The 18,878-nt window shown below is 39.4% G+C and overlaps 1 protein-coding gene across 3 annotated transcripts in view; it reads left to right on the top strand.

Annotated features, from left to right (window-relative positions):
• Window positions 1-18,878, top strand: part of Oma1 (OMA1 zinc metallopeptidase) — a 66,499-nt gene that overhangs the window by 9,851 nt on the left and 37,770 nt on the right. For all 3 annotated transcript variants that reach the window (XM_085686338.2, XM_087904775.1, XM_085686337.2), the window contains exons 3-7: window positions 673-901; window positions 4,333-4,506; window positions 4,604-4,711; window positions 8,060-8,188; window positions 10,597-10,671. In XM_085686338.2, coding sequence (XP_085542464.2) covers window positions 673-901; window positions 4,333-4,506; window positions 4,604-4,711; window positions 8,060-8,188; window positions 10,597-10,671 — 715 coding nt within the window. The remainder of the gene's footprint in view (window positions 1-672; window positions 902-4,332; window positions 4,507-4,603; window positions 4,712-8,059; window positions 8,189-10,596; window positions 10,672-18,878) is intronic.

Genomic DNA, 18,878 nt, shown 5'->3' with positions numbered 1-18,878 from the left:
TGGTGCTTCCGATCTTGCTTTCCCTCTTTGTTCTATAGTGACACGCTAGTGGAGCTGCTGCTCTGGGCAGCTCACTCCCGGAGTCAGTGCCAAGGTAGCTTCTCTTCTTCCTTGCTGGGTTGCAGACTGAGCTGGAGTCTGAGGACCAGTGGGAAGAGCAGTTCTGAAAGGTACATATTTATCCTTCGTGACCCCAGATGATGGCCTGGGACTCTATCTGCCTTCCCTTTACTCCTGGGTTTTCCTCCTGCTGCTCACGACGGACCGACTGGACCAACCGATCACCATGGCTAGGTTGTTCTCTGTATCAAGCTATTACATGAGGAAGAGCGGATGAGGTGACATGTGCATAATTATTAGAACAGCACTTTGACTATGGCAACCAATCCGAGTGTTGGTCAGAGGTGGCTGTAAAACAGCTCCTCACGTTAGTCTTTGCCTTCACACTAGCTGAAGGGGGACATTCAAACGAGCCTTGCGGATTTTAAGTATGACTTTATAGAGTTGCTGACTTTTTCATCCTTTAGCTAAGAATTTTATAAGTTAAAAAACTATGTGTACAGAGAAACATAGAGATTGAAGTCATTGGTGCTATAAAATCCTGGCTCACGTGTGTGAGCTTTGTTGGAAGGTGAGCATGCACTTACGATGCTCCTTTCTGGTTTGTCACAGGGGCATAAGGAAATGGTGGCAAGCACTTCCTCCCAACAAGAAGGAGCTATTTAAAGACAGCGTGAAGAAGAATAAATGGAAGTTGCTTCTTGGCCTGAGTGCCTCCGGACTGTTGTTTGTGGTGTTGTATTTCACTCACCTGGAAGTGAGCCCTGTCACAGGGAGGAGCAAACTGCTCTTGCTGGGGAAGGAGCACTTCAGACTTCTAGCAGACCTGGAGTACCAAGTGGTAAGTCCCAGCAACTGTCCTTAACTAGATTGCATAAGGAGGCACTGAGGCAGGCGGCTTCTTTACATATGGAAGATGCACTGCTTTTAATTTTAGTTTTTGATACAACTTAGTAACTTTTTTCCAGGTCTCATAGCTGGGGAAGGGCTTTGCACCATGTGCAGTGGGGCTTTCCTCCCACCCCCATAGTCCCTGCAATGCTCAAGCCTGTACCTCACTGTCTCCTGCTCAGGAAAACCTCGCTTGATGTTCAGACTGGCTCAAACCCAGTGACTAGATCATGCTGAACTGAGAACTGTGTCTTTGTGATTGTGCCCCGTGCTCAACAGTGTTAGTTTTCCTTTCCTCTGCTTTCTTCACCATAGGGGAACGTAACATAGTCTGTCTCCACTGGCCTTATTAGGCTAAGCTCCATGGGACTGGCAGTGTTGTTGGTTTATTTATTTTGTCCTAGGAACCAACACACCATGCAAAATAGTGCTTAGTTTTTATGTATTAAATAAGTGCTTAGTTTTCATGTATTAACTAAGTAAATAGGTTGTGAGAATTTTTATACCTTGAAAGTCAGGTGTAATAAGACAGTTATTATTCTTCCAAATATCAGTTTTGACTTTTGAAATCTTAATGTATTTTCTGCCATGTTTTTCTTCTTAAGACAGTTTTCCCATGAGGCCCAGGTTAGCCACCAACCTGTGACCCTTATGTCTCGGTCTCCTAAGTGCTGAGGTTGCAGGTGTGTGTCACCATAATCACTTCCTTTCTGAATGCTCAGTAAAGATGTGATTCAGAAATCTTAACTCTTTGAGATGTGTAATAACTTTAATAATAATGACACATTGTGTACTTTGTGCTCTTGTGTGTCCTCAAGGATGAAGACTATCCTTGCATTCCAGTATATACCACTTACAGGGATGTGCTGAATGCCATTGGTTGAATAGGTGATGACTCCAGGGTGCTCAGGTCTTCATGTCTGTTTACTGCAAATGAATATGTGAGCCTGTCAAAGGAAATTTATCATTGATACTTTCTTAGGGTTTCGATTGCTGTGAAGAGATACCATGACCACAGTACTCTTATAAAAACAAAAAAAGTAACCATTTAATTGAAATGGTGACTTACAGTTTCAGAGGTTTAGTCCATTGTCTTTATGACAGGGAGCATGGAGGCTGGGAGTATTGCAGCATGCAAGCAGACATGGTACTGGGGAACTCTATATCTTGATCCAAAGGCAACAGGAAATGAACTGAGACACTGCGCATGCTTGAGCATATATGAGTCCTCAAAGTCCACCTTCACAGTGACAGGCTTCCTCTAACAAGGCCATACCTACTCCAGCAAGCTACACCTCCTAATAGTGCCACTCCCTTTGGGAACCATTTTCTTTTAAACACCACAGATAGTAATGACTTTTTACTATAAAAATTGTTCTTAGTTAAGATAATGACAGTGTCTTAGAAGAATACATACAGAAATTCAAAGTATCTTAGTCTTAATAGGAAGATAGGTTGAGAAAAATATTATAGAAAGATTGGAAGAAACCTTGTATGAAATTGTATGTCTTCTACTCTTCAGATAGCTTAAAAAATGAGACTAGATGAATATATGAATGGATTTGTTTATATGTATATACTGTGTATATATGTCTCTCTCTCTATATGTAAGTGTGTTCATGTGATTAGACATTTTTATTGCTTTATCTATTGGTCTGTGAATCCAAACATTTTTTTAGAGCTATTATAACATTCCATAATTTCATAGTGTGTAAACTAGTGTATTGTCAGCTTGACACAAACTGGAATCATCTGAGAGACAAAGGAGGCTCTGTTGAGAAAATGCCTGCACAAGAGTGGCCCATAGGCAAGCCTGTGGTCCATTGTCTTGACTAATGATTGATGTGGGAGGGCCCAGCTCACTGTAAGCAGTGCCATCCTTGGGTAGGTGATTCTGGGGTGTGTAAGAAAACAAACTAAGGCAGCTATGAGGAGAACACCAGTAAACAACATTCTCCCAGGGCTTCTGCTTCAGTTCCTGCCATGCCTTTCTTTGGTGATGGAGTGTGGCCTGAGAGTGCAAGATGAAATAAACCCTTTCCTCCCCAGTGCAAGATGAAATAAACCCTCTCCTCCCCAAGTGGCTGTGTCATGGTGTTTATCACAGCAGTAGGCAGTAAACTCAGATTCTCTGAGAAGGATTAATAGAGAACTTTTAAATTTGTTTACATTGTTGAATTGATATAGTCTTTTAAGTCCATATTCTATTAAGTCATATATTTTAGTGCATCTTGAAAAAGGTCATCAGCCGGGCGGTGGTGGCGCATGATTTAATCCCAGCACTCGGGAGGCAGAGGCAGGTAGATCTCTATGAGTTCGAGGTCAGCCTAGTCTACAAGAGCTAGTTCCAGGACAGCTAAGACTGTTACACAGAGAAACCCTGTCTTGAAAAGCAAAAAAAAAAAAAAAAAAAGAAAGAAAAAAAAAGAAAAGAAAAGAAAAAAGAAAAAGAAAGGTTATCAACTTGATTTATATATTAAGCTATACATTTTATGGATATTAAATATTTGTAGAATAGTCTTAATTTTCTCAGTATATATGACAGAATCTCTTAGAAAAAAGCTTCAGAAAAAAATGTTCTCCTATATAAGATGGCTATGCTTTTTAATCAACATCACATAGAGAATATGATTTGCCCATTAGTTTTAAGATCTCAGTGATTTTCTTTCCTTCAGTGTGGATCAAATACTTTACAATCTGTGAGATATTGTCTCTCTTTGTAAAAGCCTGAGTCTATATTATGAATCTGGTGTTCTTCCATTTAGTGGATTATGAAAGTAATTAATTTTCTTTGACATTCTGTCTCTCTCTCTCTCTCTTTTTCTCCCCCCCCCCCCCCCACTGGCTGGCCTTGAACTTCCTCTGCAGTAGACAATGGATGACCTTCTAACTCTCCTGGTTCTACCTCTCCAGTGTTCAGAGTACAAGGCTGTGTGTCCACACTGGGTTTATGCTGTGCTAAGGCGCGAGCTCAGGCTTTGCATACGTCATTAGAGTGACCACTCTGCCAACTGAGCTACATATGAAGTTTTTTATGTGAATCCTTTAGTATCTAGGCAGTTTTGTTTCCTGGAATTCTTAGGAAGGTAGAAATATCTAAACATTTTGCTTGCATATAGATTAATAGAAAAGAAGAATAAAATTTGAATTGAATTATATTATATGAAAAAATCTTATAATTTATTCCCTTGTGAGACACTATACTGCCTTTATATGAATAATTCAAATTTCAGAAATGTGAGCATTTAATATATGTAAATTTTTGCACAATTCAAAATTAAAATGCCCAACACTAGTCAAATGAAGCCCTTTTCATGAAGCAGAATAAGCATTTTGTATTGCAAAAACTCTTAAACAATACTTTTTGAAAAAATCTTCTAGTGGATGGAAGAATTTAAAGACGCTATGTTGCCTGAGAGAGACCCCCGCTACCTGACTGTTAAAGAAGTGGTGTATCATCTGACTCAGTGCAATCAGGATGTCCCAGGGATCTCTGAGATCAACTGGGTGATTCATGTGGTTGATTCCCCAGATGTGAATGCCTTTGTTCTTCCTGTAAGTAAATACTTTAAAATACATTTTTTGTTTCTGGCTTTCATGTCTTTAAGTTTTACTGTGGGCTAATTGCTTATATTATTCTTCTTATGTGCAGAACGGGCAAGTGTTTGTTTTCACCGGGCTTTTGGGTAGTGTAACTGACACTCACCAGCTCTCCTTCCTTCTGGGCCATGAGATTGCACACGCAGTCCTGGGGCATGCAGTAAGTACCCGAATGATGTGCAGCTGTTGAATGTTGCTTTGATATTACCAAGTTGTAGCCTTTAAAGAACCCAATCATTTCAGGATTTTTTTTTTCTTTTAATGATGGAATGTACTCGTCTTATTCTGTACCTGAAAAAAAGTGATTAGCCTATTTTGAGACTTTTACAGTCTTTAGTGTGTAATACCGAATAATTAGTGTTTCTCTTAAATACTGTTTTTATCACCTGTCTCTTTTGCTAAAAAGTAATTAGTCTCAACCTCTAATTATTTCACATTAAAATTTAAACTTTCATAATTATTAACATACTTATATCTAGTCAGAAAATTAATTGTTGGAAAGTGATACTACTATTTAAGTGGTAAATCAGTTTTATTCTTACTCATTTTCAAAAGATGGCTTGGAATATTGTTGGAAAATGTCTAAATGATACGCAATATGACATGAATGTGGAGCAGTAGTGACACCTCGCTGGAATAGTTTACTGAGCTTCATCTAATATGTTCTTTCTCACTCAGAGCTTTAATAACTTACGAGTATGTATCTATCATCCCTGGTTTATATGTTAAGAAACTAACATTTAAAAAGACTAACAGTGGTCACATAGGTCTTTAATAACACACAAAACATATTTTTTGTACTCATTTTTGATTGCTATTTATTAAAAATGTGAATGGATCTTTTGCACATATAAATAGAGATAAATATATTTTTGTTTTCTAATTGGAACACACAGTTAATGTTTGTGAGAGGATTACAATATGCTAAATCGTAAGTGCAAATATTTTTAACTTCAAATGGAAATTATAATGTTTTTTAATCTTTCCCAAAATCATTTAAAATTCTACCTATTCTTTAGTGGAATAATTAGGCGAGCTGGACCAAAGTTGCTCTCTTTTGAAGAATTCATGATTTCTTTTGAGCTACAGGAAAATATTCTTTAAATATTTACAAGAATAAATATAAGCAATAGAAATAGTATCATTATAGTGTATTCCAACATCTCTCAAATAATGATGTCTTAATATATCAGTGATGCATTAATGAATGAGACAGAAACTTTCTCTTGGGGTAGTTTGACAAAGTGTAGGCTCAAATTTGATTTCTCCACTTCTCTTCCTGTGTCTTCTATCTGTCTGTTGTGTGTATGTGTGTGATCTATTTGTCCCTGTTGCCTGTATCTGTGTGTGTATGTTTGAATCTGTGTCTGTGTCTCTGATTATGTCTGTCTGTGACACTGAACTTTGGACTGTGTTTCTTGGACAACACAGAGAATTTGGAAATCTTTAAGCAGAAATCTTTAATGGTTTTACAAGGGAAGAAATGACTTTACTGACCCCATCTGACCCAGAATAGCACCCAGCAGTGTAAGCAGGGGCTGCCGACTTGTATCTACATGTTGTTTAAGGTTGTTTTAAAGATGCGGCTGTTGTAGCTTTAAAAGATGGTACCATTCAGCTGATGTGGCATCCCAGTCAGTGCCTGTCAGTGTGGGGATACCACCACCAGTAAAGGATGGCAGTCAGATGAAACAGAAGAGGCAGGGAACAGCCATGATGGAAAAAAGTTACCATTTCTTTGACAAAGGTCCCTTATTAACACAACATTTTCTCTTTTGGAAGTCTTAATTTTGATTAAACCTGACTTTTATGCTGTCTTCTTTTTCTATAAATATGCAGTTTTAAAAATGTTTCTATTTTTTAAGACTAATAACAGTTATACTCTTTAATACTCTATAACAAGGGTGTTCTCTTTATAAACACTATCATATTGACTTCAGTCTTTCATAGTAGAATTCAATAGCTGTTTTTTTAAATATTTATTTATTTATTATGTATACAATATTCTGTCTGTGTGTATGCCTGCAGGCCAGAAGAGGGCACCAGACCCCATTACAGATGGTTGTGAGCCACCGTGTGGTTGCTGGGAATTGAACTCAGGTCCTTTGGAAGAGCAGGCAATGCTCTTAACCTCTGAGCCATCTCTCCAGCCCCGTCAATAACTGTTTTACAACTAGCGACTGTTGTATAATTGTTTTGTGAGGAGAGATTATATTGTGAAGGTCATAGTCCGATTTTAGTTTTCAGCCATGTGTGTCCATTCAGGGAGTGACTAGTAGAAAGTCAGCCTGGTAGTGAGTTAACACGCACTAGTAACTGGTGAATAAGCCTGTGCATTTAACTTTTACTATTATATATATTTAGGCTTTATGTAACAATATTAGTGTGATAAACGCTTTTATTTGATGTGTAGAGTATAGTGTCTATGTTAGAAACCAAAACAGCATCAGCCTGGGATTTTTTGGTCCTTTTACTAATAGCTATGTGAATTGGAGCAATCATAAAATCTCCATTTCCATTCCATTATCTATAAAATGGGGTTTATCATACCAGAGGAATCATTGTGCTGGTTAATGTAAGAAACTACTTTATTAATTGTTACTGTCTCTGATGATGAATAATTAGCTCAGCAAAAGTGGTAAAATGTTAAAGGCATAAGTGACTCACAGGTGTATAAGCAAAGAAAAGGGGACATACCAGGAGACAGCATGGATATGAAGGGAGAAATTCTTTGACTGGTGAGGTGACTTGACAAGTAAAAACTCTTGGCTGAAGCCCAATGGCTTGAGTTAGGTCCCAGGTCCCACGTATGAAAGGAGAGAACTGAACCCTACAAGTTGTCTTCTGACCTCCTTGTTATAAGCAGAAGTTTCTGTCCTTTCTCGTCCTACAGCAGAATCGTTCAGTCCCAAAGAAACACACAGAGACTTATATTAATACATAAACTGTTTGGCATATTAGCTCAGGCTTATTATTAATGAGCTCTTACAGCTTAAATTAACCTATAGTTCTTATCTATGTTTTGCCATGTGGGTTAGTACCTTTTATCAGTAAGGCCTTCTCTTCTTGCTTCCTCTGTGTCTGGGTGTCCACTGCAGACTGAGCCTTTTCACTTCCCAGAATTCTCCTAGTCTGGTCACCCCACCTTTACTTTCTGCCTGGCTACTGGTCTATCAGTGTTTTATTAAAACCAATACAAGTGACAAATCTTTACAGTGTACAAAGCATTATATCAGAGCACCTTGTCTATTGTACTATGGCATACCCATGCCCTATACACACACACACACACACACACACACACACACACACACACACACATACACACAACTAAAAACTAAGTATAATAAAATAATTTTAGAAAATTAGATCTTTGTTCATGTTGACCAGTTGAACACACATAATTATTTAGTATGATTAAGTGATGGCTAGAGTGTATAAATGTGTACTGTTTCCATTTACTAAATACTAATTTATTAAGTGGTTTTCATCGTTTTATTATTCTCAGGCAGAAAAGGCTAGCTTGGTTCACTTACTGGATTTCCTTGGTATGATTTTTCTCACAATGATTTGGGCTGTCTGTCCACGAGACAGCTTGGCACTTCTGGGCCAGTGGATACAATCAAAGCTGCAGGAGGTAAGCCTAAGATGACCCGTGGTGAGCATGCAACAGTACCCACGGAAAGCAGTGTCTATCAGAACTGTGTTAAAATCTGTCCTGGAGTCAGATATGGAATTTTAGTGCCTGATTTTCATTTTTAGGTGCTATTCCTATGTAGCATTTAATTAAGTAATTCTACATCTGTTCAGTGATATATAAGGATTGATTAAAAGAGCTACTGTGGATTTTTTTCATAGGTGTTGATATTGTAGAGAGAAAACCTAGTCACTGGCCCTTCCCTTATCTCTGTGGCAGTGGCGTCCTTCCTCCAGAGTGCTCTTTCAAGAAGCCCGAAGTTTTAATGAGCATGGAACTGGCTGTGGCTTCATATCATTCTCCATCAGGCGGAGGGAAGTTTTAGGTGCTTTAGTGCTGACAATAGTAATCTCGTGACTAAGTCCCTCATTGTTCAGAGTGCTGCGTTACTGAGGATCTGTCTTGTCATCCTCACAACTATTGAAACCAGACCAGATTGAAACAGTGGTTCTCAAATTGAAGAAGAAAGAACAGTTAGGTTCAGATGATGGCATGTCATGTTTGGAACTTTCTTCTGTCAGTGGCCTGCTGGGCTGTCAATGAAGCCCTGCCTCTTAGGCGTAATTTTTCAACTTAATAGTTAAACTGAGATCAGGGATGCCTTTGGTATGGATTCTTTTCTCCTAAATTGAGGCCTCTCAATGACTCTGTTGTCCGTAGATGTTTTTCTCTTCTGTGCCCCGCTCACTGTGAACGCTGGCAGTGATGCACTGCAGAGCGGGAAATCCCACATTTCTGGCCACTCACTTATTTACCGTGGTGACTGAATGATACACTAGGGCTCTGTTAACTCCTAACTACTGATGTTTTGGTCTGGATTTTTATTGCTGTGGGGCTTGTCCTGCTATTGTGGGTTTTCTAGCATATACAGCCTCGTTTCAATAGGCGTCCATGGTTCTTGTTTTCCACAGTGTCTTGATGGCTCAGATGGTTAAGAGTCTTGTTATTCTTGTAAAGGATCTGGGTTCACTTGGCTTCCAGAACTCATATGGTGGCTCACAACCATCTGTAATCAGGAGACTAGATGACCTCTTGGCAGCCATATGCACCAGGCTTACACATGGTATACATACATGAAGGCAAAACATTTAAAACACGTAAAATAAAATGAATATAAAAATAATAATTTAAAAAATGCCACTGAACCGGTATGGTGGCATGATCCTATAGTCCCAGCTACTGTGAAGAGCTAAGGCAGGAGGATTGCTTTAGTTCATGTATGTGAGACTACTTAGGTAACAACATCATGACCTTGTAACTCCAAACATTTATAATGTTTCCAAGAGTTAATAAACAAACAAACAAACAAATAAATAAGCAAACAAATCACACTTGAGAGCCACTACTTTCAATGGTTTTGTGTAGTATCTGGCACAAAGTAAGAACTCTGTTAATAGGGATGATTGACTTTATTATTGGTCCATGTAATCTTCTGTGCAAATCGAGGAGCTAGTTATTGTTACTAGCTCCATTTTGCGTGTTGCCCTATGAGTTCTTCTGCTGAAGCAGTTGCTGCATTGGGTTGGTACACTCAGTGGTGCACACTTGGCTTGTGCACTGAGAGCTGACCCCTGCCTTGCAGTTCTCCAGCTTAACACCTGTAGCTGAGAGGGAAGGAAGTCCTAGGCCACGCTCACATACTGTGAGCAGAGGCTTGGTTGCTTGGATCTGTCACAAGCATGTTGCTGTGTTTGAAAAGTTGCTCCCTGGATTAATAGGTCCTTTATCAAAAGTCCTGCTTCTTGATCCAGTTCCTACAAAGTTTTAGTGCTTACTGCAAATTAGAAGTTAATTGGAAAACATTCTCATAGATACAAGTAATTAGGAAAATTAAAGTTACGGTAACTGTTCGTGTTTTTTTTTTTTTTAAATTAAGTCAGAAGAAAATTTTATTTTCCTAACTAATCAATATTTAGAAAAAGAAATGAAGATAATTAATCACAGATGGGGCTCTCCTCTGTGGTTAATTTTCTCGCTGATGTTTTCTGCTAGTGTTATTGGCTCTCATATACCTGTATTTGTTTTTCTAGAACTGTGAGGTTCATGTTCCTTGGCCCTGTTAAGTCTGTCCCAGTACGTTCTCCTCAGCAGTAGAGATTTTACGGTGGAAGTGAAATCAGCTGTTGGCAGCAGAGGCTGTCCGGACAGGCGCATCCCTAGCTTCCTTATTTTCCTGTTTAAAGTGGGGTCTAATGGAAGAAACAATGGCCTCATTTACATTTTCAATCTTAGAGGACAGACATTTCATACTAGATTTTCTGTGAAATTAATTTAACATTCATTTTTTTATAATTCCTTTGATCATAAAATAAATCCGCTTAATGCAGTTTTTTTGTTCTACTTCTCAGTATGTGTTTGATAGACCGTACAGTAGAACCCTGGAGGCTGAGGCTGACAAGATTGGGCTGCAGCTTGCTGCTAAGGTAAGGTGATCGGCAGCAGAAAACACAGTGTCCCTCGCACAGCTGACCAAAATGTGTGCTGTCTTGACGTGTGGCGCAAGCACAGGCCAAACATTAAGTCATGCACTGTGCGTCTTTATAGTATTATAACAAAATTCTGCAGCTCAAGTATAGTAAAAGGTTTGCTGAGCCCACAGTTATGAAGTTTCAGGGGTGTGTTACATGCCCACTTTGGTTCAGTTCTGGTGAGCACAGACGATGTCACATTATGGCAGGATCATGTGCAGAAGCAAGTGGGTTACATCTAGAACCAGAGAAGAGAAAAAGAGATGACAATCAGGGTGGTACAGTCCCTTTTCAAGGGCACACCCTCAGTGTCATACGCGGTCTGTTATTTGGCTCCCCTTTGAAGGGTGTGTCACCTTCCAGGAGCAGCTCATTGGGGAAATGCCTTTAGTCACAACGGACCCTTAGGGGTGACCTAGCCCTCATCCTCACCATAGTACTTTCCATAAATCTATAATACTTGAAGGTTGTATCTCTTAAAGGAATAAATGAGTAACTGAAAATATTCAGCTCTCTTCTTCATATGTGACTGCAATTGGCAGGATGTATTAAAAGTTTTAATTTTTATTAGAAAGCATTTTTTGCATGCATGAAATTTTGGTTATAGATACGGAGTATGCAAATTAAAACTTCAAAAACATATGAATGTATAATACCTTAGGCCCTTATTGTTATGTGTGTCTTCTGGAAGGCCAGTGCTGCCTCTGTTCTACGTCCCTTGTCGCTGTGACCTGATGGGGGGTTGAGAAAATAAGACCGTGAGAGCGTCTACTACGGAGCTGTGTCATGGAGAACAAGCTGGGTCAGTGTAGCAGCTGGCTCCCTGCAAGCTCCAGGGGGGCTTTTGGTCCTCTCAGGTTTTGTGTTATTTCTCTCCTGGGCAGGAGCCTTCACCCCTAATTACTATTTTAATCACCTGTGATAGCTGAGTTATCATTGTGAGCAGAACATTTTTAAATGAGTATGAACTATACAGTTTATGTATTAAGTTACAATGTTATTTGGCCCCTTGTTGAGTTTCCAGTAGTTATTAATTATTAAAAGTCACTATAATTTAACTTATAAATTATAAATCATTGTGAATCTTAATGGATTTGACTCTGAAAATGATACTACATATTTACAAAAGTAAAAGTGTCTCTTGGCACGTTAAGTAAGAAGGATCAGGCAAGTGTTATCAGACTCTGTGCGTTAAGAGGTTATTGAGTAAGGCCCAAAGCCGGTGTGTGGGCTCCTAGTCTGAGCGCGCTGGTCTCACAAGGTTCACCCTCTGTGCATTTTGTGCTCTGGTTCAGAAACTTTAGTTTACCTTAGTAAGTTGATTCTGTCTGAATTCTAAGAAATTTTATTATATTAGCTCTTTTCTGTCACACGAAGAAGTGATCAAGGTAGTTCTGTTTTCTCCATGGACAGCTAACATCCTCAGCCCCAATTATTGAAAGGTAGGTCTGGGGGCATGCTGATGTAACACCTGTGATTCTAGTGCCTTGAGGTGGAGGCAGGAGGAGCAGAAGTGCAAGGCTAGCCTGAGCTACATGACACTCCGCCTGGAATGGCTGGACAGACAAAAACTGTTATTTTTGTCGTAAGAGTTAATTGCCTTTTTGGAGATTTGCTCCCTTGTAACTAGTCATTCATCCCTGGTAAACAGTCCCTTTAGTGGGGTTCTGTAGTGTGGACTTGATGTTCTTGGATCTTTGCATGCTTGTATACATTTTATAATGATATCATTAAATTATATCTCCATAAAAATTTGCCTGGGCATATGATGGGCTAATTGACCAGTATCTAACACACTGAATTTTTCCATTTAAGAATGATGCATTTGTCATTTACTTAGCTGTTGTTTAATTATTCTTAATAATGCTTTAAACTTGGTTTTGTATATAGGGATGGCACATATTTTGTCTGATTTATTAAGTGTTTGATATTAAGATATACTCATTTAAAATAAATTTCTTGCCGATAGAAATATAATTGACTTACATAACTGACTTTGTCTCTATCAACAAACCACCTACCGGTCTGCCTCCCCCCTCTCCCCATCCTCCCTTCCTTCCTAATCTTATTATTAGTGTAACATCCAGATGTCAGCTCAAGCTGATAGTGGGCAACTTTGATTTTCCCTGATTCTAGAAGGAAATGTCTGATTTTTTACATCCATTCTCATGATTCTTGTAAGCTTTCTTAGAAGTTGTATTAGCTATGTTTCTGTTGCTGAGGTAAAACCCCATGACCAAGGTAGCCTATAGAAGGGAGTGTTTATTTGAGCTTCTGGTTGCAGAGGGGTAAGACCCAATTTGGCAGGGAAGGATGGCAGTGAGCGGTAGGTGTGGCAACAGGAGCAGGAAGCCAACAGCTTAGATCTCAAGTAGAGCAGGAAGTGGAGAGAGCCAACTGGAAGTGCCTCCAGGCTTTCAGCCTTAAAGCCCCAGTGACTCCTGTTCTCCATCAAGGCTGCACCAGTCAAACCTCCTTACACAGTGTGCAAACGCCCAGCTGGTCGGGCTTTCCTCAGTCACTTCACCACAGGGGCCGTCCGTCAGGTCGAGGGGTCTGCCTTCAGTTCCTCATGGTTTGGGAAATGGTTTTCATTATGAAAGAATATTGTAGCTTGTCACTTAATTTATTGAATTTATTGGAGTGGTTATGTTTTTTTCTTCTTCAATTTGTTAATGTGGATTGGCTACATTGATTTTTTTTAAGTTAAACTAACCTTTTGCTTTTGAAAATAGGCCTATTTTTAAAAATCAGTTTTAGTATTCTATAATAAATGTTTAGAATTGGTTTGCTAGTGTGTTAGTTATATATTATGTGTGTGTCTGTAGGAGACAGTGGCCTGAAATTTAGATTTTCAGGGATTGTTTCTCTTGAATGCTCTTCTCATTCTCACCTTTATGAAGCTGGCAGATTTCAAGGTGAATCCTTATGGAGTGGGGACTGTCTATATGCCAGCGTGTTGGGAACTGTCTGTATGCCAGCGTGTTGGGGACTGTCTGTTTGCAAGGGTGTTGGGGACTGTCTGTATGCCAGGGTGTTGGGGACTGTCTGTATGTCAGGCTGATGGGGACTGTCTGTGTGCCAGGGTGTTGGGGACTGTCTGTATGCCAGCGTGTTGGGGACTGTCTGTTTGCAAGGGTGTTGGGGACTGTCTGTATGCCAGGGTGTTGGGGACTGTCTGTATGTCAGGCTGATGGGGACTGTCTGTGTGCCAGGGTGTTGGGGACTGTCTGTATGTCAGGCTGATAGGGACTGTCTGTGTGCCAGGCTGATGGGGACTGTCTGTTTGCAAGGGTGTTAGGGACTGTCTGTATGACAAGGTGTTGGGGACTGTCTGTATGCCAGGCTGATGGGGACTGTTTGTATGCAAGGCTATGTGTTTACCTGTCAAGTGTTGACAGGCTGTTTAATTTTTGTTTAGTTTGAAAACACATTATTGTTTTTTCTGTGATTTCTTTTTAGCTCATGGATTATTTAAGGGATTATTGCCTAGTTTTTGGATCTCTTGTGATTTCTGATTGCCATGTTTTTTTTTTTTTTTTTTTTTTTTTTTTTTTTTTTTTTTTACTTCCAGTTCACATTCTGAATAGAGAGCACACTGAGTAAGAAGCATCTTTGGAGCTATCTTATTTTCTGTCTCAGTGGGGTGTCCTTGGCAGAGCTTCTGCCCGTGTAGACACATTGTTTTGTGGATGATTATTTGGTCAAGTTTGTTGATTTGGTTGTTTCAACTCTTTTATTGTAGAGATTATTACTATTAAGCTGTTTTATTATTTATCATTGTTCACCTTTTTCTTTCCCTTTCTAGTTATTTACAGAGCTTTGTAGTCTTTTATTATGATTATAGAGTTTTCTTTATCTCTTTTTAGTTCAGTCAACTATTTCTTTGCATAGCTTATAATGAGCTATCTTCCTGGTAGATTGATTCTTTTTTAATATATCAGTATAAGAATATAACTTGGGGCTGGGTGGGTGGCTCAGTGGTTAATAAGGCTTGCTACTCTGAGTCCAGTCCACTCCTAGCACCCATGCCAGTGGCTCACAGGCACCTGTGACTTCAGCTTGAGGCACTCAGTTACCCCTTTGTGGCATCTGTGGGCATCTGCACTCATGTGCACACACCTCTACACAGACAGACAGACAGACAGACAGACAGAACACTCACACACACACAATCAAAAATAATGCTTTAAAATCTATTTTTGAAGAAAATTATCCTTTATCCCTGGTAATGCTTCTTGCCTAATGTCTGCCTTTTTCTTTATTTTTGTTTTCATCTCCTCGCTCTTCCTCCCATATTCTTTTGGGTTGTACAAGAGTGTTGTTCTTTGCAGTCTCTCGTTTTCAGTCTTTTTTTGTGTCTTTATATGTATATCTTATAAACAGTACATTTTTTTCCTTTTAATCTTTCCTTTTTGGGGCAGAGTGCACACTCTAGTTTGTGTTTCTTTTTTCTTTCCTTTTTCCTTTTTCTTCTTTTTTTCTTCTTTTTCTTCTTCTTTTTTTTTTAATTTGATACAGGGTTTCTCTGTATAACAGCCTTGGTTGCCCAGGAACTTATTTTGTAGTCCAGGTTGGTCTTGAACTCGGAGATCCACCTTCCTCTGCCTCCTGAGCACTGAGATTAAAGGCGTGTGGCCACTGTGCCCAGCAGGTTTCTGTTTCCTGCTTACCGTGGTGTAGAACATGTTTCATGTGTGTCTTTGTCCTTCATGTGCCCTCCTTTGTGAATTGTCTGGTCAAATGTTTTGCCTGTTCTTAAACTGTGTTGTTGGCCTTCCTGAATTTATATGCTTTTCAGTGACTTGCCAGATACAAATCGTCTCTTAGCTATATGTATTGCAAGGATTTTTTTTATCATTCTGTGGCATCTTTTAATTTTTTAATGGGTTTATTTTGAAGAACAAAGTTTAATGTTTTTGTGAAGTCTTTTAATTTTTTTTACTTTGGGTTTAATTGTTGTTCTAATTTCCTAAGATAGAAGCTCAGATTATTATTTGTAGATTTTCATGTTCTTAAATTAACACAAGCAGTTAAAGCTAAAATTTCTGCTTCTCATTATTTGAATTTGAAACATTTTGATACGTGTTTTCATCACTGTCATTAAGTACAAATGTTTCCTAATATCCTTTGTAATTTTCTTCTTTTATATACAGATAGTTTTAATTAATTTAATGTCTAGATATTTGGAGTTTGTCTAAATGTTTTATCATTGTTTATTTCTAATTTACTTCCTTACAAGTCCGAGAGCACACTCTGTGGAATCTTAATCTTTGGCTGGCTGTTTTTATGTCAACCTGACACAAGCTAGAGTCAGCTGGGAAGAGGGAACTTCAGTTGAGAAAATGCCCCCAAAAATTGGCTTGTAGGGAAGTGTATTCTCTAGTGATGTGGGAGGGTGCAGTTACTGCAGGCAGTGCTGCCATGGTAGTGGGCCTGGCTGCTATTAGAATGCAGATAGAGTAAGCCACAAAGAACAAGGGGTAAGCACTACCCTCCATCCATAGCCTCTGCATCAGGTCCTGCCTTGAGTTGTCGCCCAGCTTTCTTTGGTAACGGACTGTGACCTGAGAATATAAGCTGCGATAAACCATTCCTCTCTAAGTTGCTTTGGCCTTGGTGTTCGCACAGTAAAAACCTAACTACAGATGCTTGGTTTTGGGAAGCCCTTAACCTGTCTTGGTGACTGTGCTCTACAGTAACTGAGCGGCTTTCCACAAGCAAGTCTTAGATTGAGTTGGTTCGCTGTATCATCCACATTAATATTCTAAGCTCCGTTACAGAGATGTTTTAGCTATGAATGTTGACTTGTCTGGTAGTTTTAGCTTCATGTAATTTGAAGTTTGTTTAAGACACATACATATTTGGGATTCTTTTCTACTTTTGAATTGTTTGATCATTTTGAAGTAAATCTATATACTTATTTAGTCGTTCAGTTTTTTAATTGTTTATTTGTTTGATTCAGGGCACCACTCTAAAGCCCTGGTTGGCTCAGAACTCACAGAGAATTCCCCTGCATTCCAAATACTGGTATTAAAGGCACACACCACCACACCTGGATTCTTTTTCTTTTCTTTTTATTTTTTATTTCTTCTGTTTTTTTGTCTCTATAATTTCATTTTTAAAATTTGAAGCTACTTTCTGAATGTATTATTGCTCACGTAGTTATCTTCTTTATTTCTTTGACCTTTGCCTTTGCTGTGAGTTAGATACGCCTTTTAGATTTGCTTAAACATTATTGACCCTGGTTCTATTTAGTTTTGTCACTTTGTTGTTTGTGTTACTGCAACTTTGGGGTCCCCTCTTGTTTTTCCAAGTTGCATTAATATGAGAATTTAAGGATGATCTCAGTGGAAGGTCAAGGACAGTTTTGTAAGAGTTTAAAACAAACCAAATACAAACCAGGTCAGGGCAACTGTAGATCCAGAGGAGAGGGACGGAGAAGAGTAAAGGAAGCCATGCTGTCTCATTGGGCACAGAGGCCAGCCCAGGAGAGACAGGCAGCCATGTGGTGGGGAGGGGTGCTTCTGAGAAAGAGTAAGGAAGCCCAAATGTGGGGGTTAGGAAAAACGTACTTAGAATAAGAGATAGAAGAAAAGAAATTCTCTTTTCTGAATAGTTTGGGAAAGTGAGTGGACTTGCGCAGAGGGTTGTGGCCTGGCCAGCCACTGGGTGAGGGTGAGGATCCTGAGAGCAAGAGTTCAGTTTCTCCTTAAAAGCTTTATTCTGCTCATCTCTTTAGCACAGTGAGCTGACCAACTTGGGGGTGATCCCTTGACTGAGCTGGACCAACATGAATGAGGAACTTTTGTCTTAGTATTTTAAGTATCGCAGGGGGTAGATTGTTTTTTGAGTGCTGTTGACTCAAGCCACAGTCAGATTCTAGCAATCTATGTGCTGGCTGTTTTCAACAGTTTTCCTTCAGTGGGGGCATTGCTTTCAACACCTCACTGCTTCATGACGTTAGGTCTAGCCACTGCATCTTATGCACACATATATTGTTCTGAGTCAGGGGCACAAACAGGTTGCAAAGGAGAACTAGGAAATGTGGAAATATCAAAGCCAAGCTTTCAACTTAGCTCAAGTCCACAACATAGTAAGATCTTAAAGATCAGTAGATCCTGAACAGGTTTCTCAGAAAAATAATTCCCATACCAGGGTCTGTTTAAGAAGTAGATTTCTCATTTGCCTGATTTTCTATTTTTCTCCCCTTCATGCTAGAAGCCAGTGAGGGATTTGACTGGAGTTGAGGCGGAATGTGTCAGTCCGTTGGTTCTCTGGCTGTGAGCTTTCTCCCTTCCGTCTGTGAATCAGGGAGGCTGTTGCTCCGGAAGCAGGCAGCACCTTCAGGAATGCTTCAGTCTTATTTCTTCTCTAGGCTTTCAGTGTTAAATTCTTTCCTGGCTTGTGTTTGATTTATAGTTTCCTATAATCATTAAATAATAGCTACCTGTAACCAAGGCTGCAAAGTTGTCATCTCTTGTAGGATGTGTGGCTACCAGCTCCTTTGCCCATTACGGCAAGCTGGCATGCTTTGGAGGAGTATTGTTGTGGGACATAAGATTTTAAATCTGTGGTTCTTGCTCTCAGCAAGCTGATGATGACCTCTGATGCTTTCTAATTTAACTGTCCACTTTGAGAGGCCGTCCCGTTGTCTTTTCTCTTGTTTTTAACTTTCTTTATTCATGGTTGCTAAGCTTGCATTTTTGTCTTTGCTTTTCTGTTGATTGATGTGCAGCACCAACTTAGTGTGTGTTTTCCTGTGTTTACAGTGCTCACATGACTATTGCTTGGTATTTTTCATCAGTTTCTTGGAATCTCATTGATTACACTTTAACACAAAGCGTTTGCTCCATTCTTATTCTCTTCTGGGACTAGAAATATATGTAACTATTTGTTGGAGAGTGTCATGTTCCTCTTTCATTGCTTCTTGTTTTTATAGTTTCTGTGCTTGTCAGCATGGATGTGTTCTGTTGTAGTTCACTAACCCTCATCTCTACCGTTCTGCAGTGAACTCGCTGTCTTCATCCAGAAGAGCACTGCTGTCTAGGGTAGGCCCCGAGGGATGCCATGTGTTCTGCAGTTCTCCTTTAGACCTTTCCAGAACACTGGCCCTAGACTTTATCTTCTGTCCTCACAGCACCAAGTCTCTACTTGGTTTG

Source organism: Myodes glareolus, chromosome 3 (genome assembly GCF_982192425.1).
Source record: "Myodes glareolus chromosome 3, mMyoGla1.1, whole genome shotgun sequence".
Taxonomy (NCBI): Eukaryota; Metazoa; Chordata; class Mammalia; order Rodentia; family Cricetidae; genus Myodes; species Myodes glareolus.
The sequence above is the reverse complement of the archived record's forward strand: the minus strand, read 5'-3'. Positions and strand labels throughout refer to the sequence as shown.